Below are 26,988 nucleotides of genomic sequence, written 5' to 3'. Positions count from 1 at the left end.
GTTTTGATTGAGATTATTTATTGTTTTTCTCGTGTTCATAATTTAAAAAAAATTGTTTGTATTTAAAGAAATTTAAAACTATTTCCCTAGAATGCTTGATCATCCTATCATAACAAACATTTTTTTCACCCACCATTTCTAAGGAAGCTTGAATAGCATTTACCTGAAATCTTCAGCTGATAAAACTGTTTTTTTTTACTTTCACATCCCCCATTTAATAAAAACTTCTTTTGGAAATCATTCCACTTTTCAAGTAACATGATCTCCCTGTACAATGGTACATTCAAGTTTTAGTTACTTAAATCTAAATTTTCAAAAAAGACTTTTGAATCTTGTTGAATTATGTTCAAAACTCACTTTGCATGTTTTCAATTGTATGCGTGCTTTTAAAATCACACTGCTTTATTAGTAATTCTTCTTAAACGTTAAAAGTTCAACTAATAGTTTTTTGAAGTTATCTAGAACAAACTATCTCTGAATCAAAGTTACCATTATAATGCTATATATTGATTTAATTTGAGTTATATTTCAATGTTTCCATTGTTGGACACAATCATCAAATTAATTATTGTGAAAAGTGATCAATGTTGTCAAGTCACATTGATGACCAAAAATGACTCAAAAGTTAGAAATTTGCCAATGAAATTGAATTGTATAAAACTCAAAACCTTAGATTTAATTTCTTAATCAATTTTCTAAGCCCCCGTTTGAATTCCTCGAAGGCTATCTAAGAGGCTGAATGCTGAATCTAATAAATTTTTCTTTCTCTATGAAAAATCCCATAAATATTAAAATGGTTGGCTCTTAAAAGCTGGAATTTATGAAAACCGGTTCATAAGTTTTCCAATTCCAACACTCAGCCCAAATAGTTGTTCAGCTGAAAAAGTCAATTCATTGTTCACTGTTCAGTTCACTGTTTGTTTTTGTAGACCCTCAAAGCCCCCCAGCGGCGGTAAAGAGCTTTGATAAACACTATGTACAATTCTTGTCAATAGGCATGTTGTGTAGGCATATTCTGGCATCCAAATATCTCGTACCGGTTTCACGTGCTTTGAAGTAGAATGACAAAAAAACACCCGCCAAAATTTTCCCTTTCAAATTTTGAATGCTTAGCAAGCTTTGATTTGCTATCCAGTACACGTGAACTCTGGATGGTCGTTTCTAACGCCCAGCCCATGGGGGTGGTGAAAACAACCCCGCCAAAGGAAACGAAAATCGGTCGACAAAATGGTGCCATGACTTTTGGTTCGTGGGAGAAAAAACGAAAGATGTATGGGAGGGTCCCTTTTCTTAGATGGGAGGGGCTCAAAACTATTACTAAAACCTTACCATGGTCCAAATACATAACTGTACCAAATTTCAGGCTGATCGGTAAAGCGGTGTGGATTTGTATAAGGTGCATACAAACAAACAAACATATATAGTCCAACTCATCTTTATATATTAGAAGATGCACAAAGGTTTTTTACACGATATTAAATTCGCTGTTTACATGTAGGACTTGAAATATTTTTCTCAAATAACGTGTTAATCAAGGTTCACAGATCACAGATCACAAATAAATCTTTAATTTCAAAGAGAGAGAATGTTGAGAAAATTTTCATCACAGAACATTTGTCACAGAACACAGAATTTAAAAAATATTAACAGATTCCACCAAATTTTAAAATTGGATACTTTTTTTTAAAATGCATCTTTTTACGTCGTTATACATTTTGAATTTTTAAGTATAAATTGGAAAATATGATAAGATTAGTAAAGTTCTTTGATTTTTTTCAAGTGAAATGTAAAAAAAGACGCAAATTGACATGACTTTTCAATAAAATTATCAAAAAAAGCGTCACAGAAAACCATCACAGAATTTTTGGATAAAATCTTAGAACGTCAGGTTTTTTCATAGTCAAAACACAGATTTTTTTTTTGAAAACCTTGGTGTTAATTTGCGAGAACCGGCAAAAAACCGTGTAAATAGAAGTCATGTAAGAAAACCTGAGTAAAATCTATTCGTGTTGAAAAAAATCTTAGTGTACTTTCTTTAAATAACCTTGGCTAATGGTATACTTATAAATATGGCAATACAATTAAGCTTTTTTTAGAGAATTTTTTAAATGTCCCGCTTTTCTCTGCTCTGTCCCGCTTTTTTGTCGTGAAATGTCCCGCTTTTTTCTGAAAGTATCTGGCAAGCCTAGGTTAACCCCCTAATGATGTTTATCTTAAATTATTTCTAATGATGAATTTCCTCCTAAGCTTATTTCATGTTCACTTGTTTCCAACATTACCTTTTATTTGTTCCTATTAAAGTATTTTTCACATATTTACCCATTGGTTTCTATCGTTTTAGGGGATTTAGGAATCTTTCCGGTGCAACTATATTTGAGGTTTACTTTGAGGAAGGTTTGAGCGTTACCCACTGAGCTACACATACTTTTTTGAGTTGTTTTTTTCCTTACTCAATCTGCTGTTGAAAATGGGAATTGGCTAAGCATTTGGTTAACGGTTATACTAATTTGAACATATAGTAACTATTCAAGAGATTTTTAAAGGCATTTTTGTAAATGAATCTTTCCTAAAGTATTTTTAGTAAAACCGTTATTTCTTTTTTTAACTAAACGGAAAATATTCTTCCACAATTTAATGGTGTTATTCGAAGCAATCATGACTTTAATGCATTAGCAAAAAAGTCATACATAAAATATTTCTAGTATCTGGAATCTTCTAAATGATAAAAGTCATCAGCATTTCTGTAAGAAGAGTATTAAAAAAATGCAACACTCTGGTTTATGAATAGCTATTGAGTGCAGCATGAATGAAAATTGATAAAAAATTTTTCGAAGTTACAAAGCAGTTTAATATGTACGTTTACAAAATTTGGTAACAGTATCAAGTGGTTTAATTCAGATGCTCATTTACAAATTTTTTTGGGCAGAATCGAACAAAATCCAACAAAATCCCAGTAAAAGACCCAAATACAGCTGGAAATCAACTATATGACCAAATTTCATATTGTAAATCGTTAAAGGAGTCCTGAAGGATCGAAAAGTGAGCTCAAATTGTGAAGATATTATATATGATGTGAAAACGATTGATTCCATGAAGTTAAAGAATGTAAAAAGTTTTATCTAAAGCAATCTAAAAATTTCTATATAGGAAGTGATAAAAAAAAACACATTTTCTGACTGCCGGTAAAATAAATAAACTACGGTGCGCAAAATAATTGGACCGCTAGCGGAAAGAAAATTTGAAGATTTTCGTAATAGACAACAAAACAAATTCTTTAACGAGCACCTGGCGGGTATCCAGCCAGAAAATTTTCGTTGAAAAGTCTACCCTGGATGTTCCAGAGATAAATAAGAAGAATAAAAAAAAAATATGTCTAGTACTTGAAGAGATTGATGATCTGTGGAAGCTGCAAATCAGTCAGTTTTTCACAATGATTGCAAGATGAATGGCTAAAATACAAAGACGACTGTTTCCAAATACGACCATTTTCCCTGCACACTCCAATAAGTCTAACACAGTTAATACTTTGTTTTGGTCGGATCTTAAAATCGTGCGGTGTAATGATAAAATATCAATATGTTATTTTTGTGGCAAAATAGGTTAATCGGCTAAGTTTGGCATAACTTTGACCAAATTAAAAATTTTGAGTTATTTTAAAGGTCAACCTTAAAAAATAGAAAACATAATCGAACAAGACTTGATTTGGGAAAAGGGTTATTCATAGTATACATTATAGATGGCGCACGTGGTTGTTCAAAAATTTAAGTCAAATAATTTCTTCATTCCACGCTATCTAAAAAGCACTTAACAGAACGTCACAAAAATTTGCACACATAAATAGTACATCACTAGGCAGCTTCACTGAAAATTTCATCAATTTCTATTCATGCTTAATAGTTGATATTTTAATTTTTATATTGAAAATGGTTGTTTCTGTAAATGTATAACAGTGGATTAAAGTTTATTTTATTACATCAAGGCTCCTTAGCTAGAACTAGCCACCTACAACAAGTCATGAATTTAATTTCTCACCTCTGCTCAGTTCGAATGGCAATGAACGAAATGCAGAATGCAAAATGCAATATAAAGAAATTTGTGTAAAGCTACAAGAATTTCCATAGAGCGCTCCCGTCTGGACACTGACCGAGCAACCGTTTGAAAATTTCCATACCAACGAAGGTATCTTCTAATTTTATTCAACATCATTCCTCCGTTTCGCTGAGATTTTTTCCCACGTTCAGATTTTTTTTCTCGGAATATCACCTACGCAACTTTTCCCGAGATTTCATAGCTCTCCTTATTTAGGTAGGTACTTGATCAATTTTCACGAGTAACTGACAGTAATTTGAACTTTAATTTATGTTTTCGACCGTAAAGATGTTTTAAACTTACAATTCTCGGCTTTTTAAGGTTGATACAAATCTCAGACCGTAAAAAGCTGAAAATTATAAGCTCAGTAATTTAAACTTTATATTGTTTTTTATTTTAAAATTAGCACGACTTTAACAAGGGTCTTAAACGCAATTTACCTATTTCGTCTGGTCATTGTGAGTTAAATGTTGCTGAAGTATGATTCAAAGACCAAATTGCTTTGTAATCAGATTGCAGTCATAAAATTTTAAGATTGAAGTATACAATCTCCGTTTGAAATTTACGATTTTATTGACTTGTTTTAAGAGGATTATGTAAAAAACATTAAAATTCAATAAATAAAACAGTTATTCTATGAAATCATCTACTAAAGGTATGAATCATAGGTTTCCGTATAAATCATCGTCGAAATTTCGCTAGACTACAAATATGAACGGCCGTTCATTCTGCTGAAAGGCTCGAGAGTTGCAACCGAAAGCCGCGACATTCAGCACAAATTATGCAGAGCAACTTATCATCCCATTTGCCACTCATTAGGTAACTGCTGGAAACAATTATTTGCTCTCGCCTAGTGAAAAGGCAGCAGCCTCAACTCACTTCACTACCTTCTTCACTTGGAGGGTTCCACTCATTCACCGCATCCCCATCTCATCCCTATAAAGAGCAGCACTTCCGTTTCCGTTTCCATGATGTGGCTACCGGCAACCAGCCAACCAACTCGCGCCCTTACCTAGCCTAGAACAATTGCTCGAGAATATACACACCCAAACAGAAACAACAACACAATATTGAATTATTCACCCATTTCCATTTTCTCGTTCCATCAAGCAGAAACACAACCGCCGGTTCCGAGTCAGAATGCATCCGCCCCGACCCCGTCCACAAGCAGCAACGCCTCAGCGAACGCCTCGGCGACGACCCAGCGAGCCCAAACACCGGAAACGCCGGCCGCCCAGCGATTCTCCTCCAGCAGCACCCTGGCCCCGGTTCCGGACGAACTCCGAGGGTCCGAGCTCACGTTCAAGGAAACCGGCTACGAGAAAACGTTCATGTTTGCCAAGAACAACACGTTCATCCAGATGGACGGCGACACAATACAAACATTCCAATTAAGGTAAATATTGTCGGGAAGCCCTGCTGCTTCTTTGCTTCATCCTTTGGGCTGAGCACCAGTAAGCAGGGTAACATCATCATCATCATTCAGTCCTGATAATCATGGTCAAGCAGGAGCCCACATGCATGCTTCCATATCGTTCGTTGGACCGAACTGAATCAATCTGCGTACGTTCAGAAACCGTTCAGGAATGGTTCCCCCCAACTGACGGACTGACTGGCTGGAACCAGGCTGCCAGATTGGTCAGATTGATCATTTTCCTGGTTTCCTGTCAAGCTTCCACCAGCCATGATGATGTCAAGATATTCAAAATGTGGTACTCAGTAAAATGTTTCTAGAATAACTATTCTGGTCTTCAGGAACCCTTTTTATGCATTGAATTTCTTAATTGTGTAGCAGAACATTGTTTTGATTATTCTCGTACTATGTTTTTCTTTGAGAGATACGTTGATGTCATAGAAATAAAACGCAACATAATTTTCAAGCTCGAAATGTACACGAAATTTTTATTGATTTTAAAGCTCCTTTTTCATTCGGACTCAAAGAGATCTTTATGAATTCCGTGGTGTATTGAAAATTTAACTAAATTTTTTCAATCATAGATTTTTTTAATGAAGGAAAGAATAATTTAGAGCAGAGATGAGCAAGACGCGGCCCGCATGCGGCCCTCGAGACATGTTTATGCGGCCCACGATGCTTTTCTCAAATTGTATTTATTTCAAGATTTATTTCAATTTTTTCCATCATAAAATGAAGAAAGCGGGTCGGGAGACAAACAAAAAATCCTATCCTTCACAGATGATCACAGACATTTCATAGTCCGTTGGTAAGATAATTATTTTTTCGTTTCAGGCAAAAACAAAGTAATATTTTAAAAGTGCTAAGCATATAATTTTCTTTTGAAATTTGTTTTGTTCCATCAAATTTAAAAATAAAAATAGCTGTCTGCACTCAAATACTGAAAAAATTAAAACCATAAGCGAGTGAAATATTTTTGTTCTTGAATATTGAATTGAATTGACGGAAATGTGGAAAGTTGGAGAATGAAGGCTGGGTGAACAATTTTATTTTTCTATTCAACATGACTCAGCATCAAAGTATCCAAAAAAATTATCAAAAAAAAAAATATCTGTAGTTCTGTGATTCGTACCAAAAAGTTTGTGACGATTATCTGTGATGCTATTCTCAGAAATTGCATAGAACAATCAAGACAAACGTCGATTAATCGAGTCATTTTACTTGAAAATTTGCAATCCACATTATTAAAGCCATAGCATGAATCAGCTTATGAAAGCCTAACCCCGTGAAATCTAAATTAAATTTAGTAAATGCATGAAATCTATGAAAATTTTCTGGGATCAAAATTTTAACAAAGTTAGCTCTCAAAATGATGGAAATTATGATTTTCTGATCTGATGATGATTCTGTGATTTTGACAACTTTGCTCAACATGAAACAATGCAATGATCTTATACGGAACCAAAAAAAGCTAAAAAAAAATTAAAAAAAAACAAAATGCTCACAGAAAACAGGATTGTAGATCCATAAATTTCACCAACGATTGAACGTCCAACACTGAGAAGACAGTGATTTGTTTAGCTCCACAAGATTTTTAAATTCTAGGGGTGATGAATAGTACCATCAGTTCAAACATATTCAAGAACCATAGAAAGGCCTTCAAAAATTTTGGTTTACAATAAAAAGGGGGAAAAATTTATCTCTATAAAATATATATGACATAAAGTTCTGCTAACTGTATGTTGTATGTTGTATGTTGAGAAACCACCATGGGTGCACGGATTCACCGCAGTTTGACCAAAGTATGGATTCACTTACTTTTTATAGATAATACCCAGTTTCCATACCCGGCACCATGGCTTCGTGTAAATTGTTATGAAGTGAATGTTTTAAGTGTAAATGTAAGTATTTATTTGGATGAACAGTTCAAACAGACACTCAACCAGTTCAAAATGTATTTCATGGTCAATGTTATACATTTACTACAGGTATTCCGGCATCCGTGTATATACCTGGCCAGTTGGCACCTGAATGAATGTTCTTATTCATATAATCGCAACTCAAGGAATGAAATAAAAAAGAACAATCTCACCAAGTTGTAGACATAGCATCCGTATTAGATTTGTGTCCATCAGTATGCGATGGGTTGCGATGCCGACATGAATCCAATGGATTAATGATCAAGGCCTTTCTTTTCTTCAGCACCGATGACAATCCAGGATCCACCTCTTGTCAGATTTAATGGAGATAGCACACGATAGCAGCAATTAGAAATTCAAATCTTTCTCAATTTGACTAAATATTTTAGGCTGCACTTCTTCGTATATTAACATTTTCAATATGCTTCTTTTCTAATAAGCTACTGGGCTCCCACTGCTTTTCTTCCACCAAATCAGCCCGATGTGCTATGAGCTTTTCAGCCTTCCTCTCTTCGATTATTTCCCTTCCATCCTTCTGAATCACATCTTTCTTCTAAACAACATATTTCCCCCCACACCGAGAAAGGACGGGCTCAGTAGAAAACTGAGAAAAGCTCTTAACGACAATGCATTGGCTACTTTGATCAATATACAGATTCAATTTTCACTTCACTTTTAGTTCCTTTTCTTGAGCTCCAAATCATTAACCTCGGCCACCATACATGATTTGATGCACTAAATATAAATAATCTTCTTATCCATCACTTGAATTTACTTTCTGCCAATCCTAAACACATCTGACGTAGCTCTCCAAGAATTTTCCATTTTCTTCCAACAGAAAATTCAAAAAATGATGACATAAAGTTCTGCTAACTAATTATAAATAAAATTTTGAGTGCGGCCCGCCGAAAAGATTTCAAGCTAAAATTTTCCCGTTGTTTCAAAAAGTTGCTCACACCTGATTAAAATAAAATAAAGCATTATTTAGACTGAGTCGATTTGGGATCATTTTTGAATTTTTCTAAAAAAGCGTCTAAAAATGTCTGCAAAACTCATTCATGAATTTTGCCGAAATTTTGAGCAACGTACACATGTGAAAATTTAAACAATTTGTATAAGAAAATTAAATGTTTTGTACTGAAAAATCAACATCATTTTTATCTTCTGTAGAACCGATTTAGGTATTATTTATAACTGCCGCGGCAAACTCGAAAAATAGCGAACTTTATAGGTGACGACCCTTTTTTTATCGGTCGCCGTGGAAGTGTTGGAATTTTTTTTATTGTGTCTTTATTCGTACCAATTCATCATTACATTTTTATTACATTATTACATTAAATTAGGTGTTCAGTTCAATAATGAACTGTCCAGAGCCCTATAGTTTACTAATCACTAAAATTTATTTATTTGACTCTAATTTGCGGAGCGCAATCAAGTATTTTTATGGAGGAGAACATCCAGTAATGTAAAAAAAAGTGTTGGAAATAATACTCAGTACTTGATAAAAATCAATCATAAATTCTATAAACTATCAATGCCTGAGACCATTGTGGTAGTGTCGGCAGTACTACGTTCTATGCTTAACTTCCTGTTTTACAACCATCATGGCATTCCTTACTTTACAGTTAGATAATAATTCGAATCATCTCCTACCATTTGCAAAGAAAATTTTTAATTTAGACTGTTTTGTCATAAAAATCATGTCGAACTAAAAAGTCTGGAAATGTCTGGAAGAAATGAAAAAAGTCATTGTATCTTATGACATATTGGAATTCTTTTGATCTCATTCAAGAGATAGTGAGCAAAAACTTCTTTGTATGTTTTTGTCAAAATGTTATTAATATTAATATTAAATCTAGCTTCAAATTGGGACATTTTCCAAAAACCGAACATAAAATTAAAACCCGATCATCTCAGTGTGATCTGTACCAAATTTCAAAATTCGTGTTCCATTCGAATCCTTTTTTCATACTTTTTAAAATACAATTGTTTAATTTTGTGCGAAAATAGCTTCTTGAGTAATCATCCAAAAGTTTGGGATCAACCCGTAGTATGGTGTAACGGTCAAAAGATTAGGATCAGTCTTCTAAAACATACATTTTTGTTTAACGCGTATCTCTATTATCAACACAACATATTGTATATCTGGTAAGCTGATTAAGCCCTTAATTAATGATAGCCCCAACTGACCGTTCGCTATGCCTTTCTGTAAGAAAGCCAAAAAGATATATTTTTCTTCTGAATGGATCGTGATAGTTGGTTTTCACGAAATTATTAATATTTTTCCAATAACTCATGTTTATCCACTTATTATCTGATAAAAAGGACTCGAAATACTATATTGATCTAAAAACTAGAAAATTACGCCTTAAAGCATGCAATGGCTCTAGAATATTAGATAATTTTTTAGATTTCTCTTTGTCTGATACTAAGAAACACTGAAATGAGAACTAATAAGGCAAAATTAGTCAACGGACCTTTTATATTTGGATTTTACTAAATTTTTGCCTAGGGTCAGGGCACCTTGGATTAAGGATCAATTGTCCTCTAATAAAAGATTAAGTCTCATTTAACTAAAAAAATATTACATTTTTTTTCGTCTCGTGAAAATGTTTCTAGTAAATCTACGGGCCTATGTATCGTTCTAACTTTTGGAACATATAAACTTGAAATTACAGGCTGTCAGAAAATACAAAAGACGACGAGTAGTTAAATTTTCTTACAAAGATATGATGAAAATAAGAAAATGGTATCAGGTATTCCCATTCTCCCCTTCCGATTCGGCCGATTTTTGTTCTGACTAATAGGCCACTTACGGGCAAGGTTGCCGCAAAAACTCTGTGTTTAAAAAAAAATATTCTGACGCTCTTTGATTTACCCAAAAAAATTTGGGATTGTTTTCTGTGATGCTGTTTCTATCAATTTCATTGAAAAGTCATGAAAAACGAGAAACGACTCAATAGGTCGAATGAACGAGGAATTAGTTTTCATGATTTTTTGGCACCCTACCCTGCCTCAAGTCCCAAGCAAGACTCTGTCACCTGCTAAATGAAATTTTTGTAAATAATTTCAACCTTCAAAAAACTGACAAAACGGTCGAAATTGACAAAATTTGCAATAATGACAAGATTGACTAAGGGTACAAATGATGAAAGTAATAAAATTGATGAAATTAATAAAATTGAAAAAATTTATAAAAATTGACCAAATCAACAAAATTGTAAAAAATTGCCAAAGGTGTCAAAACATTCAAAATTTGCAGAATTGATTGCAAAAGGACAAATTGGACAAAAAAAACAAAATTTGCATAATTGACAAAGTTTACCAAATTGATAAAATTAAAAACATTGACGAAACGGAAAAACATGGAAAAATTGACAAATTGACAAAATTGTAAAAAAAAAATACAAAATGGAAAAAAATTATAAAGATGAAAAAATTGACAATATGAAAAACATTCATAAAATAGACGAAATTTACCAAATTGACAAAAATGACAAAATTCTCATTATTGCTGACAATGTCTAAATTCATGATTATTGACAAAATCAACATGAATGAAAAAACTGAAAATTTAACTCATTATGTATGTATGTATGGTATCCGAATTGGAACTTTGGCAACGACTTTTAGCATGAAAACACGGACTAGAATTGGAACTTGGAATGTTTTGACCCTTGCCCAGCCAGGAAAGCTGGCTCAACTTGCTAGAGAAGCTAGCCGCCTCAAGCTAGAGATATTGGGACTGAGCGAAGTCCGTTGGCCTAACACTGGAGAACACAAGACACAGTCCGGGCAAGTACTGCTTTACTCTGGCATACGAGGAGAACATGCTACTCGGGAACGAGGAGTTGGTTTCCTGTTAAGCCCGCAGGCCCATGCGGCCCTCATAAGATGGGAACCGATAAACGAAAGAATAATCGTAGCCAGATTCAGAACACGGGTTAGAAACCTTACAATGGTCCAGTGTTATGCGCCAACTGACGTTGCCGATTTGCAGGAGAAAGAGCAGTTTTACAGTCAATTGAACAGCGTGGTTGAGAGAATTCCGAAGGGTGACATTCAAATCCACTTAGGCGACTTCAACGCAAAGATTGGCTCCGATAATCAGGACTTTGAGCGCATCATGGGGCGCCATGGTCTAGGACAGATGAGCGAAAACGGAGAGCTGTTTGTAGAATTTTGTGGCAACAACAACATGGTGATCGGTGGATCGCTCTTCCCCCATCGACCAGCACATAAGGTCACTTGGGTATCCCGAGATGGCCGAACAGAAAATCAAATTGACCACATCTGCATCAGTCGAAAATGGAGAAGGAGCCTTCTTGATGTCCGCAACAAACGAAGCGCAGACATTGCATCCGACCATCACCTCGTCCTTGGCGAGATACGACTGAGGGTTGCGCGTGTCCAACGGCGCGAGGAGAAAGTCGGGTGTCGATACGACGTCCGCCGGTTGGAGAATCCAGAGGTGAAAAGGGCATACGTTGAACAGCTAGAATCCCGAGCCTCGGAACTGCCGACAGACGGAACAGTCGAAGAACAGTGGTGTGGAATCAAGAATGCCTTTATCACGACGAGCCATGGTACTCTCGGTAAAGTTTGTGGAAGACGAAGTGAATGGATGTCGGATGAAACCTGGAGGATGATCGATGATCGGAGAAAGGCGAAAGTCGGAATTGAGCAGGCATGTACCGGGTCAGCCAAAGCAGCCGCCCGCTTACGATATGCGGAGCTGGAAAAGGCAGTTAAACGAGCTTGTAGACGAGACAAGAGAGCCTGGACAAACTCCCTAGCCGAAGAGGGAGAAAGAGCCGCCGCCATTGGAGATATCCGATTATTATATGATATTTCTCGCCGCCTTAGTGGTGCAAGGACTAATGCAAGAATGCCGCTGAAAAACCGAGCAGGTCAGCTGCTGACAGATCGAACAGATCAGCTCAAGCGTTGGACTGAGCATTTTGATCAACTTTTCCGAGTTACAAATAGCAATGGCCAACAGAACCCGCAGCTCGAGGCGCCCACAGTAAGTCGCATTAATGGCGTCAACTCGGAAGCGCCCACGCTGGCTGAAATAGAAGCGGCAATCAAGGACATGAAATCCAACAAAGCGCCTGGAATCGATTGCATTCCTGCTGAAATGCTCAAAGCCGACCCTGCCTTGTCAGCACAAATGTTGCACCGTCTTTTCGCTGACATTTGGGATACTGCAACATTCCCGGCCGACTGGATGCAGGGTATCCTCGTAAAGGTCCCAAAGAAAGGAGACCTAACAGAGTGCGGTAACTGGCGTGGCATAACTTTGATCTGTACAACCCTTAAAGTACTCTGCAAAGTGATCCTGAACAGGATCCAGGAGAAAATCGACGCTACACTCCGACGGCAACAAGCTGGATTCCGATCCGGACGATCATGTGTGGACCACATCACAACGCTACGAATAATACTGGAACAAATCAACGAATTCCAGGACTCTCTTCTGCTGGTGTTCGTTGATTTCGAAAAAGCATTTGACCGACTGAACCACGAAAACATCTGGGCTGCTCTTAGACGACGAGGGGTCCCAGAGAAACTAGTCCATCTCATCGAAGCACAGTACGAGGCATTTTCGTGCAAGGTCTTACACGACGGTGTCTTGTCCGAACCAATCCCGGTAACTGCTGGAGTGAGACAAGGATGTATTTTGTCACCGCTGCTTTTTCTCATCGTAATGGATGAGATCTTGACTGGATCGATTGACTGTAGACCAAACCGAGGATTGCCGTGGAATCCTTCAACCATGGAGCAACTGAACGACCTTGACCTGGCAGACGATATTGTTTTGCTCGCCCAAACACAACAAGACATGCAGAGCAAACTCGACGACCTCACCGAAAGCTCCAAGGCAGCAGGTCTCAAAATCAATGTCGGAAAGACCAAGTCGATGGAAATCAATACAGAAAATCGTTCCAATTTCGTGGTAGCTGGACAACAGGTTGAGACAGTGGAGTGCTTCCAGTATCTTGGTAGCCAGATTACGCCTGATGGTGGTACCAAGAAGGACATCGAAACCCGGATCAGAAAAGCCCGATTTGCGTTTGCGAGTCTCCGAAACATCTGGCGGTCACGCCAGATCTCTCTACGAACTAAGATCCGAATCTTCAACTCAAACGTCAAATCCGTATTGCTGTACGGGTGTGAGACTTGGTGCACATATGCGGTGACGACGCGAAAACTGCAAGTTTTTGTGAATCGGTGCCTGCGGAACATCATCCGCGCTTGGTGGCCTGGCAACTGGATCTCAAACGTTGAACTTCATCGCCGGTGTCATCAAAAGGCGCTAGAAATCGAGATTCGGGAACGTAAGTGGAGATGGATTGGGCACACGCTGCGAAGAGATGAAAACGAGATTTGCAGAGAGGCGCTTGACTGGAATCCAGATGGGCATCGAAGAAGAGGCAGGCCCAAAAGCTCGTGGCGGCGAAGTCTAGCCGCTGAAATCCGCACAGTTGACGAGAACCTTGGCTGGCAGCAAGTGAAGACGCTGGCTCCGGATCGCCAGCAGTGGAGATCTTTTATCTCAGCCCTATGCACCGGTCAATCGGCGCTGGACCCTTAGGTAGGTAGGTATGGTATCCACCTTGGGTGCACGGTTGTACCGCAGTTGTGGCTAAGGCTTCATCAACAAGCCACCGTAAGTTACCGTATATCCAATTAATAACTGCTGGATGAGACGTTCAAGGGAATGGATTCGTAAGTAGAGTAACTTACAATATCCGAAGGGTAAGGATAGTTCGGTCTCGAGAAGTTATTGCCGAATATACAACTAACTCACTATGCAAGTCTCTGTAGTCCCCGCCCCCAAGATTTGTTTTTAGAAGAGCGCGTCAAACATCAGGATAACTTAATACGAGTAGTACTGCAACCCATGCGCTCAATCCCTTTGTTTGATGCCCTGATGCATCCCCCCAACCCCGTGAAAACGACAACAATAAACAGTGCAATTGTAAAATACAATAAAAATAAATTACGAGTAATAATAATAATAATAAATGATAAGCATAGTAAAAAATACATATATCAAAAAGAATGTTAAACATTTATTAAAGATGTCACCAGATAGCCTGTAAGAATTTATGATATTAATTATAATCTAAATTTCATCATGAACATTCCATAAAATATGATACACCTGGTCAGCTAGAAAAATAGAAAAAGTAGCATTACAACATGAATAGTAAATTATTTTGTTGAAATAAAGGTTCCACTGAGATGGTTGAGAGTCTCTATAAAAAATACAAAAAATTATATAAAATATTATAAATGCATATTACATATACAGTTGCGTTCAAAAAAGAATGAAATCGCGTGAAGCTGCGCACCCACTTCCAAATTTAACAAGCTGCCATTTCTCTCTCGGTTGATATTTTTTCATGAAAATTTCACACAATCTAGTTCAACTATCCATCTAACACTCTACAAAATTTGAAGCCTTTACAATAACGGGAAACAAAGATAGAGCTATTCCCGTAAAAAAGGGAAATTTGGAGTTGCTTCACTAAACTTGCTGTATCTTCGACAATTTTCATTGAAAATCCTTGAAACTTGGTTCAAAGATGTAAAAATGTTTGATCTACTACCAGGCCAAGTTTCGTCAAAATCGATGAACGTCATCAAAAATGGTGCTGGGTACAAAATCAGGCTCATTATCGCCCAGCAGACGATTTCATTCTTTTTTGGACGGATGTTTGTATGGAAAACATCGTAATCCATGTATTCTTGCTTTTTCATTAACAAAATCATAATCTTGTCACCAAGAATGTTGTAAATTGATAGAAATTTCATTCGTGCTTTGTTTCGGAAGAGAAAATGTATCAATAGAGTTCGAAATAAGAAGAACAGAGATTCAGAAATGACCTGCTAATTATTCCGATAAACAAATTTGATATACAATTAAAGCGAGTATTCAATTCGCTCTTTTGTTTCAATACCAGCTCTGTTGGAACAATTTCTATTTCTAAACAAAGCAGGAATGTAGTTTCTATCAATTTACAACATTCTTGGTGACAAGATTATGATTTTGTTAATGAAAAAGCAAGAATACATGGATTACGATGTTTTCCATACAAACATCCGTCCAAAAAAGAATGAAATCGTCTGCTGGGCGATAATGAGCCTGATTTTGTACCCGGCACCATTTTTGATGACGTTCATCGATTTTGACGAAACTTGGCCTGGTAGTAGATCAAACATTTTTACATCTTTGAACCAAATTTCAAGGATTTTCAATGAAAATTGTTGAAGATACAGCAAGTTTAGTGAAGCAACTCCAAATTTCCCTTTTTTACGGAAATAGCTCTATCTTTGTTGTTCATCATTGTAAAGACTTCAAATTTTGTAGAGTGTTAGATGGATAGTTGAGCTAGATTGTGTGAAATTTTCATGAAAAAAAATATCAACCGAGAGAGAAATGGCAGCTTGTCAAAGTTGGAAGTGGGTGCGCAGCTTCACGCGATTTCATTCTTTTTTGAACGCAACTGTAAGAACCTGTATTTAATGTGAAGATTAATTTAAAATATGAATAACTTAAAAACGAAAAACAAAAAAGGTTGTACACGATGTTTGATCAGTATAAAAGGCTGCAACGATAAAATTATTTAATTATCAATACAAAATGTAATTCAGGAAGAAATAATAATGAGATGGTTTGAAATTATGATATAGTCGATAAAAAATCATGATGGTGTGAAATTTGATATTGATGGCATAACAATATAACAAAATAACAATAAGAAATTCAGTATCAAATTCCGAAACAATTTAGTCTCCTGACCTCATAAAACTCAAACAGGTGCACATGATAGATGCTCATTAATAAGTTTGGAACTCATCTTAGATTTTGACCTAAATTGAAAATAAGCAGTTATCTATTCGTTTTGATGAGACCTAAAACCAAAACAATAAAGATAAAGTATTAGATCTTATAATAGAATTTTTTTTCTACAAAACGCTGAAAATTTGAAATCTCAACTATTTTTTTATTTGGTTGGATTTTAATTTTTTCAATCAATCAATGTGAAATGTAGTATGAAAAAAAATTGAGTCAAAGAAATTTTGAAAAAATTAACAAAATAAAAACTTAAAAAACAAACATTTTGGTCAACTTATGCTTTTAATTGAGATTACAATACATAAAAGTTGCAAAGCTGGAATTCCTAATTCACAAGTGGATCTAACATTAAGATAAAACTTTTAAGTTATACCATTATTCACGATCTGAATATTCAACACGAAGGTCATTTAAAGATAATATTTTAATTACCAGATTGTTGACCAAATGTGTTCATATCAAGGAAATTTATTTTCCTCTGCATTCCTGGAATTTGTAACATTATGATTACAAAACATCAATAATTTACACTAAAAAGATTACTATCGATTAAAGTTACGTTAATCACGTAGTTCTTACAATACGGTAAAATATCAAATTATATTGATACGTTGCGGTATCGAATTCAAACTAAAAACAATTTATCTTTTAGAATTTTACAATTTCATCAGTGTCAATCATAATTTAATTTTTTGAGGAAGCTGAAAATTAAAAATTTCTAAAATATTCATGTTCATGAGCTGGAATTGAATTAAATTTAAATGTTTTTGTCTGCAGTTTCATGTCGGTATGCTTGAATATGTAAAATTGTACAAGATAATTTTAAACATATAAAGGTAACTTGATATTTCTGGACTAAACCTAGAAATAACTAAAACAACTTTTTTTTCAAAATTTGTTGATTTTTAATAAAGATAAGAATTTTTAGGATGCTTATCCTTTTAGTAAAATTGAAAACATAATGAGTATAAAATAACAAAAAAAAAATACAAATAAAAATTATGAAAATAATACATATAAATATTAAATGTTGTTGTTTGAAAAGGATACAATAATGAATACATCATTTCAATAGCACAGCAAAGTAAGATGCGCTAGTCTTGCTGCGAAGGAACACTTATAGGTCAACACTTTTTATAAAATGCTAGGTGATTATTTTTTTTCTCACTGAGAACTTTAACATGCTTAAGAAACTGGATTCTTTTTTTAAACGATCTTATTTTACACGGTTTTATTTCAAACGACTTTTTTTAAACGATTTTCTCGAAATAAGACGATTTTTGAACATTTTAAAAACAGGTTCTACACATTCCCGCTTTTTGTCCGAACCACTCTTGGGTGGTAAATGGATTCGGACGTTGCTTCCCGAAGGAAACATTTGCCGGAATGGCTACTTAGAGACAATGCGGAAGTTCCGGAACAACCGTGGCTTAAAACCCAAAACAGAGCAATTCAAAACAAATCTTTGAGCTTCCCGGTTTCACTCAAATCACTTCAGAATGGTCTACCTGATTGGAAATGATCGATTTACAGTCCAAGTTGGCCACTTTACTCAAAATGAACGATGAATTTTGCCCGGTTGTTTCGAACTTTTTTTACACGATTTCTTTTTTTGCACGAACACAACAATCGTTTAAAAAAAGAATCCAGTGTATTCAAATCTTTTCGAAGATGCATTTACGGTAAAAGATTACAAAAATGAAAACCGAAAAAATAATTTTTTTTATCTTTCGAATTTTTTAGTTTTTCATTCTACGAAAGGAATCAAGAAAACCAGCTGATGATGAATTTAATTAATATTGGATTTCAATAAATCAATGAATAGTTCTTTTTCGTAGATGATACTTAGCTTCAATTTTCAATTTGGTTCTTCTAAAAACTCGTGGCATTGTTGTAAAACGCCCATAACATAACACAAAATCACAATCTGTATATAACTACTTTGAAAAAATAACTGAAAATTTAACTCATTATTGAATAAATTGACAAAACAACAAGAAAGACGAAAAAGACCAAAATTATTAGCATGACAAAAGTGATAAAAAGACAAAAATTGACAAAAGTAAAACGAATAACAAAAAAAAACACAAAGGACAAAAGTGACGAAAAATATTTTTACAAAATTTACTAAATTATAAAATTTTACAAGATTGACAAATTTGACAGAATTTCTAAAATTGATCAAATTGAAAAATTACATAAAATTGACAAATATTACAAAAATGACATAGATGACTTGATCACAAAATTGACAAAATGGACCAAAATGAAAAAATTAATATATATGACAAAATTGAAAATAATGACAAAATCGTTAAATTTGTCAAAAGTTTCAAAATGGACTCAAATTTACAAAATTTTCAAATTTGACCAAATGGACAAATTTGACATTGTTGACAAGGGCAAGGACAAGGGCAAAATTGATCAAATCTGCAAAATTGACAAAAACTGCAAAATGGGCAAAATGGAAAAAAATCAGAAAAGTAACATAAATGATAAAATAAACATCAATAATAATTTTGATAAAATTAACCAAATTGAAGAAATTGGCAATAGCGACAAAATTGTCATAATATTTGCAATATTGGCAAATTAGTCAAATTAACACAAAATCATCAAAATGGAAGGTATGGACAAAATTTAAATGGTTGACAAAATTTACAAACTTTTCAATGTCAATTATGCCAATTTTATCAAATTTGTTAATTTTTTTAATTTTGTGAATTATGTCAGTGGTATAAGTTTTGTCCATTTTGCCAATTTTGTATTTTTTTTTTTGAATAAAATTAATTTTGTTAATTTGGCCAATTGATTTTTTTTTTCAATCTGTAAATTTTATCAATTTTGTATATACAGCTAATTTGTTCAATTTGGCTAATTTTGTGAATTTCGCCAATGTTGTAGTTATATTTTGTTGTTTGACAAACTTTCATTTTTTTTTTGCCATTCTTGTCAATATTGTCAGTTTAATGATTTATGTTTGTACAAATTTGGCGAGTCCTCCGAGAAACTAAGAAGATTACCATTGTTGTAAAATTTTTAAATTATGTTGATTCTACTTTTTTTTCAGACACCACAGTCAGATGAAATTTAAATACAAGTAAACAAATGTCAGTTATTATAATTTGCCTTTTTTGTCAATTTGGTTAACTTTGTCATGAATGGCAATTTGGTAATTTTTTTCGATTTTGTTGACTAAGTTATTTTGTAAATTTCGTCAATTTAGTAATTTATGGAAAAAAATTTTTAAAACTTTGTCAATTCGATGAATTTTGTCACTTTAGTAATTTTTCTCAATATTGCAAGTTTTGTCTATTTTGTTATTTTTGACAATGTGTCAATTTTTTCGCTCCGGCATTTTTGTGATTTTTGTAAATTTTAAAAGTATTGATCTTTATGTCAATTAAGCTGGAAAAGGTATCAATTTCTACTTTTGCACCTCCCATCACCCCCTTCCCTTAAAGGAATAACTAAATAAGGGAAGTGTTTTATGTAAATTTGGTAAAAAAAGCAAATATCCGAAAGTTTACAAGACCAAAAACAATTGTGGCAAATCAGAGTTATTCCAATTTTTGAATTCTTGATTTCATTGAGGTTTTCGATTAAAAACACTTATTGATAAATTTTGTGCAATATGCAATTTGTTGGAAATAAGCTTCCGTGCAATTTATTCTAATTTATTTGTTATTTATTTGATTCGCATAATTTTTTATTATCTACTCTCGATCTCTGTAATTTGTAAATGGTGTAATTTTGTAAAATTTTGTAAATTTACTAATTTTCTCGTCTTGACATTTTTTTAAGTTTGGTAATTTTTGTCATTTTTTCAAGTTTGTCCTTTCAAATTATTCATTCTGACAAAAGTTTTTGAATTTTAAATTTTCTATTAAATTCGGTTTTTTATCTACTGGCGATTGATACAGAGTAGGTACCTTCATACATATGTGCAGTCTCGCGTGTTATGGTAGATACATGTTACCATTATTCACCATATTAGTTCTGAATATTGAAATCCTTCTTCAATGCTCAAAATTTGTTCCATTAAGGTAAACAATCAGATTGTACTGTATAAATTCACATTTCGAACCCTGGATTCAATTCTCAAGAATCTCGTTCTGTGATTCCAAAATCTTAATCCTGTTAAGATTTTCATCTGGCATCACTTATCGGGTCAAGAGATTTCGTACACTAGCTGTTACAAGATTGAACCAAGCAGTGTACAGCTCATTTTGTAGATTCCAATGCATGTAATCCCCACCATTTCGTTCGGGTCAATACGCAAAGCAAATGAAGGTACACAATCAAACATTCTTCCAAAAGTCGAACATATTAACTAACTCTTAACATACAATTCGATTTTTTTATAGAACTGAACTCTAGTTTAAAATGGTCGAATGATGGTTTTAGTAAGAGAGTGAATTCGCCTATTTACGACTTTTGCAAAACTCAGTCCGAACCAGTCAATCAGCCAGTCAAGGATGCTGGCGCTTACTGCTGCCCGGGATTACGATGTATGGACGAGACGAGGTCATCCAACCGTTATACATCTTCATGAAATAATTACAACTTATGACCAAATCCAAAACGTTTCGAACCCATCCACGTTTGTTTGATTTTGTTGTTTTCTGGTGGAAGGAGGTGGGATCAGGATGAGGGTCATCAGATGGGTGGGGAAAACTTGTTGTTGGGAAAGCTTACATCCATTGAATTTCCTAGTACAGTAATGAGGACCAGAACCACTCGAGATTTCAAACTTCATCTTGGCAGGTTTATTTGTTTTAAATGGTTTAAACTGATTTTGAAGAATCTACCAGATTTTCCAAAAATATTTTTATCACAAATTCCGGGTTTTTTTCTACTTTAATCGAGAAATATCAAAAGATTTATCTTTTGTTCAATACCCATATTCTTAGATTCCACCCACTCAAAAAGATCAAGACTGCTGGCAGTCTGTCGCCAAAACCTATAAATTAGTTTAATTAAATCTGCTCATTAATTTTGTTTCCCGCTTTTCCTTCCGACCCCTGTCAGATTGTGCCGGGAAATTTCGTTCCAGTTCCGGACCCGGCTGCCGCATGGTCTGTTGCTGTACCACAACGTCAAAACCCCGACCGGCGTCAAACTGGACCCCTACGCCCTGTACGTCATCGTCGAGAAGGGCCAGCTCAAAGTGGTCCACGTGTTCGGAAACCACTCGACAAGTGTGACCGTGGGCGAGGGCTTGAATCGAGATGAATGGCACAGCGTCATGGTGAGTATTTGGTAGGGAGACACTGGAAATTATTTTATTTTTATTTTTTTTTTTTTGGAACATATAACTTTGACATCAATGTTGACTTTCGAACCCTGACCTTTGACTCGACAAAAATTTGTAAAAAAAAACCTTAAGTGGACAAACGAAAAATTAACGACCTAGTAATATCATTAATACGACATGTGTAAACATTTCGAACAACTGATTCCAAAAAGAGTTTGCTCACGAAGCCATCGACAGGGCAATAAAACAGAGAAGGACTTTTATTTTCCGGCACAATAAACACCATTTGAACGGATCTGATTCCCCCTTTTGGTCTGGAAGCGCGCGGTGACATTTGTCATAAGTGCAATAATCACCATCCGATGCCAGCAATGTCGATTTTGCCATAAAAATGGCTCCCCGAACGACTAAATAAATAAAAACAATATGTAGTATAGTTTGGAAACAATAAAAATCTTCCGGCCAGCCAATGGCAATAAAATTGAAACTTACCACCAATAAGCGGCCGGACACAATCGTTCGTTGTGCCACACCACGCCATCGTCATTCAACCGGGATCGTTTCTCGTTCAAGCGGATTCGCCATTCATGACAAAGGACACGGGACTAAGTTCTCGGTGAACATATGAATATATGAATGAACGAACAGTTTTCAATTGGTTTAGAAAATCTAAACAACGATAGAACTTTGCCGAACTTACCCGTATGATTCGAAACAACTCTCATTTCGTGCAAAAATCATGGTCAAAATAGTCAAAATAGTCAAAATTGTTAAAATTGTCAAAATTGTCAAAGCTTTCAAAAATGTCTAAACTGTCAAAATTGTCAAAATTGTCAAAATTGTCAAAATTGTCAAAATTGTCAAAATTGTCAAAATTGTCAAAATTGTCAAAATTGTCAAAATTGTCAAAATTGTCAAAATTGTCAAAATTGTCAAAATTGTCAAAATTGTCAAAATTGTCAAAATTGTCAAAATTGTCAAAATTGTCAAAATTGTCAAAATTGTCAAAATTGTCAAAATTGTCAAAATTGTCAAAATTGTCAAAATTGTCAAAATTGTCAAAATTGTCAAAATTGTCAAAATTGTCAAAATTGTCAAAATTGTCAAAATTGTCAAAATTGTCAAAATTGTCAAAATTGTCAAAATTGTCAAAATTGTCAAAATTGTCAAAATTGTCAAAATTGTCAAAATTGTCAAAATTGTCAAAATGGTCAAAATTGTCAAAATGGTCAAAATTGTCAAAATTGTCAAAATTGTCAAAATTGTCAAAATTGTCAAAATTGTCAAAATTGTCAAAATTGTCAAAATTGTCAAAATTGTCAAAATTGTCAAAATTGTCAAAATTGTCAAAATTGTCAAAATTGTCAAAATTGTCAAAATTGTCAAAATTGTCAAAATTGTCAAAATTGTCAAAATTGTCAAAATTATCAAAATTGTCAAAATTGTCAAAATTGTCAAAATTGTCAAAATTGTCAAAATTGTCAAAATTGTCAAAATTGTCAAAATTGTCAAAATTGTCAAAATTGTCAAAATTGGCAAAATTGTCAAAATTGTAAAAATTGTAAAAATTGTAAAAATTGTAAAAATTGTAAAAATTGTAAAAATTGTAAAAATTGTAAAAATTGTAAAAATTGTAAAAATTGTAAAAATTGTAAAAATTGTAAAAATTGTAAAAATTGTAAAAATTGTAAAAATTGTAAAAATTGTAAAAATTGTAAAAATTGTAAAAATTGTAAAAATTGTAAAAATTGTAAAAATTGTAAAAATTGTAAAAATTGTAAAAATTGTAAAAATTGTAAAAATTGTAAAAATTGTAAAAATTGTAAAAATTGTAAAAATTGTAAAAATTGTAAAAATTGTAAAAATTGTAAAAATTGTAAAAATTGTAAAAATTGTAAAAATTGTTAAAATTGTCAAAATTGTCAATATTGTCAAAATTGTCAAAATTGTCAAAATTGTCAAAATTGTCAAAATTGTCAAAATTGTCAAAATTGTCAAAATTGTCAAAATTGTCAAAATTGTCAAAATTGTCAAAATTGTCAAAATTGTCAAAATTGTCAAAATTGTCAAAATTGTCAAAATTGTCAAAATTGTCAAAATTGTCAAAATTGTCAAAATTGTCAAAATTGTCAAAATTGTCAAAATTGTCAAAATTGTCAAAATTGTCAAAATTGTCAAAATTGTCAAAATTGTCAAAATTGTCAAAATTGTCAAAATTGTCAAAATTGTCAAAATTGTCAAAATTGTCAAAATTGTCAAAATTGTCAAAATTGTCAAAATTGTCAAAATTGTCAAAATTGTCAAAATTGTCAAAATTGTCAAAATTGTCAAAATTGTCAAAATTGTCAAAATTGTCAAAATTGTCAAAATTGTCAAAATTGTCAAAATTGTCAAAATTGTCAAAATTGTCAAAATTGTCAAAATTGTCAAAATTGTCAAAATTGTCAAAATTGTCAAAATTGTCAAAATTGTCAAAATTGTCTAAATTGTCTAAATTGTCTAAATTGTCAAAATTGTCAAAATTGTCAAAATTGTCAAAATTGTCAAAATTGTCAAAATTGTCAAAATTGTCAAAATTGTCAAAATTGTCAAAATTGTCAAAATTGTCAAAATTGTCAAAATTGTCAAAATTGTCAAAATTGTCAAAATTGTCAAAATTGTCAAAATTGTCAAAATTGTCAAAATTGTCAAAATTGTCAAAATTGTCAAAATTGTCAAAATTGTCAAAATTGTCAAAATTGTCAAAATTGTCAAAATTGTCAAAATTGTCAAAATTGTCAAAATTGTCAAAATTGTCTAAATTGTCAAAATTGTCAAAATTGTCAAAATTGTCAAAATTGTCAAAATTGTCAAAATTGTCAAAATTGTCAAAATTGTCAAAATTGTCAAAATTGTCAAAATTGTCAAAATTGTCAAAATTGTCAAAATTGTCAAAATTGTCAAAATTGTCAAAATTGTCAAAATTGTCAAAAATGTCAAAATTGTCAAAATTGTCAAAATTGTCAAAATTGTCAAAAATGACAAAATTGTCAAAATTGTCAAAAATGACAAAATTGTCAAAATTGTCAAAATTGTCAAAATTGTCAAAATTGTCAAAATTGTCAAAATTGTCAAAATTGTCAAAATTGTCAAAATTGTCAAAATTGTCAAAATTGTCAAAATTGTCAAAATTGTCAAAATTGTCAAAATTGTCAAAATTGTCAAAATTGTCAAAATTGTCAAAATTGTCAAAATTGTCAAAATTGTCAAAATTGTCAAAATTGTCAAAATTGTCAAAATTGTCAAAATTGTCAAAATTGTCAAAATTGTCAAAATTGTCAAAATTGTCAAAATTGTCAAAATTGTCAAAATTGTCAAAATTGTCAAAATTGTCAAAATTGTCAAAATTGTCAAAATTGTCAAAATTGTCAAAATTGTCAAAATTGTCAAAATTGTCAAAATTGTCAAAATTGTCAAAATTGTCAAAATTGTCAAAATTGTCAAAATTGTCAAAATTGTCAAAATTGTCAAAATTGTCAAAATTGTCAAAATTGTCAAAATTTTCAAAATTTTCAAAATTGTCAAAATTGTCAAAATTGTCAAAATCGTCAATATTGTCAAAATCGTCAAAATTGTCAAAAATGTCAAAGTTGTCAAAAATAAAAAAAATGACAAAAATTACAAAAAAACATGACAAAACTGACAAAAATGACAAAAATGACAAAAATGACAAAAATGACAAAAATGACAAAAATGACAAAAATGACAAAAATGACAAAAATGACAAAAATGACAAAAATGACAAAAATGACAATAATGACAAAAATGACAAAAATGACAAAAATGACAAAAATGACAAAAATGACAAAAATGACAAAAATGAGAAAAATGACAAAAATGACAAAAATGACAAAAATGACAAAAATGACAAAAATGACAAAAATGACAAAAATGATAAAAATGACAAAAATGACAAAAATGACAAAAATGACAAAAATGACAAAAATGACAAAAATGACAAAAATGACAAAAATGACAAAAATGACAAAAATGACAAAAATGACAAAAATGACAAAAATGACAAAAATGACAAAAATGACAAAAATGACAAAAATGACAAAAATGACAAAAATGACAAAAATGACAAAAATGACAAAAATGACAAAAATGACAAAAATGACAAAAATGACAAAAATGACAAAAATGACAAAAATGACAAAAATGACAAAAATGACAAAAATGACAAAAATGACAAAAATGACAAAAATGACAAAAATGACAAAAATGACAAAAATGACAATAATGACAAAAATGACAAAAATGACAAAAATGACAAAAATGACAAAAATGACAAAAATGACAAAAATGACAAAAATGACAAAAATGACAAAAATGACAAAAATGACAAAAATGACAAAAATGACAAAAATGACAAAAATGACAAAAATGACAAAAATGACAAAAATGACAAAAATGACAAAAATGACAAAAATGACAAAAATGACAAAAATGACAAAAATGACAAAAATGACAAAAATGACAAAAATGACAAAAATGACAAAAATGACAAAAATGACAAAAATGACAAAAATGACAAAAATGACAAAAATGACAAAAATGACAAAAATGACAAAAATGACAAAAATGACAAAAATGACAAAAATGACAAAAATGACAAAAATGACAAAAATGACAAAAATGACAAAAATGACAAAAATGACAAAAATGACAAAAATGACAAAAATGACAAAAATGACAAAAATGACAAAAATGACAAAAATGACAAAAATGACAAAAATGACAAAAATGACAAAAATGACAAAAATGACAAAAATGACAAAAATGACAAAAATGACAAAAATGACAAAAATGACAAAAATGACAAAAATGACAAAAATGACAAAAATGACAAAAATGACAAAAATGACAAAAATGACAAAAATGACAAAAATGACAAAAATGACAAAAATGACAAAAATGACAAAAATGACAAAAATGACAAAAATGACAAAAATGACAAAAATGACAAAAATGACAAAGATGACAAAAATGACAAAAATGACAAAAATGACAAAAATGACAAAATGACAAAAATGACAAAAATGACAAAAATGACAACAATGACAAAAATGACAACAATGACAAAAATGACAAAAATGACAAAAATGACAAAAATGACAAAAATGACAAAAATGACAAAAATGACAAAAATGACAAAAATGACAAAAATGACAAAAATGACAAAAATGACAAAAATGACAAAAATGACAAAAATGACAAAAATGACAAAAATGACAAAAATGACAAAAATGACAAAAATGACAAAAATGACAAAAATGACAAAAATGACAAAAATGACAAAAATGACAAAAATGACAAAAATGACAAAAATGACAAAAATGACAAAAATGACAAAAATGACAAAAATTACAAAAATGACAAAAATGACAAAAATGACAAA

General features: G+C 32.6%; 1 protein-coding gene across 5 annotated transcripts in view; it reads left to right on the top strand.

Annotated features, from left to right (window-relative positions):
- Positions 1-26,988, top strand: part of LOC129758775 (axotactin) — a 236,653-nt gene that overhangs the window by 117,836 nt on the left and 91,829 nt on the right. For all 5 annotated transcript variants that reach the window (XM_055756393.1, XM_055756392.1, XM_055756395.1 and 2 more), the window contains 2 exons: positions 5,203-5,485; positions 21,323-21,542. In XM_055756393.1, the coding sequence (XP_055612368.1) occupies positions 5,203-5,485; positions 21,323-21,542 (503 nt within the window). The remainder of the gene's footprint in view (positions 1-5,202; positions 5,486-21,322; positions 21,543-26,988) is intronic.

This window comes from Uranotaenia lowii, chromosome 3 (genome assembly GCF_029784155.1).
Source record: "Uranotaenia lowii strain MFRU-FL chromosome 3, ASM2978415v1, whole genome shotgun sequence".
Lineage (NCBI taxonomy): Eukaryota > Metazoa > Arthropoda > Insecta > Diptera > Culicidae > Uranotaenia > Uranotaenia lowii.
The sequence above is the reverse complement of the archived record's forward strand: the minus strand, read 5'-3'. Positions and strand labels throughout refer to the sequence as shown.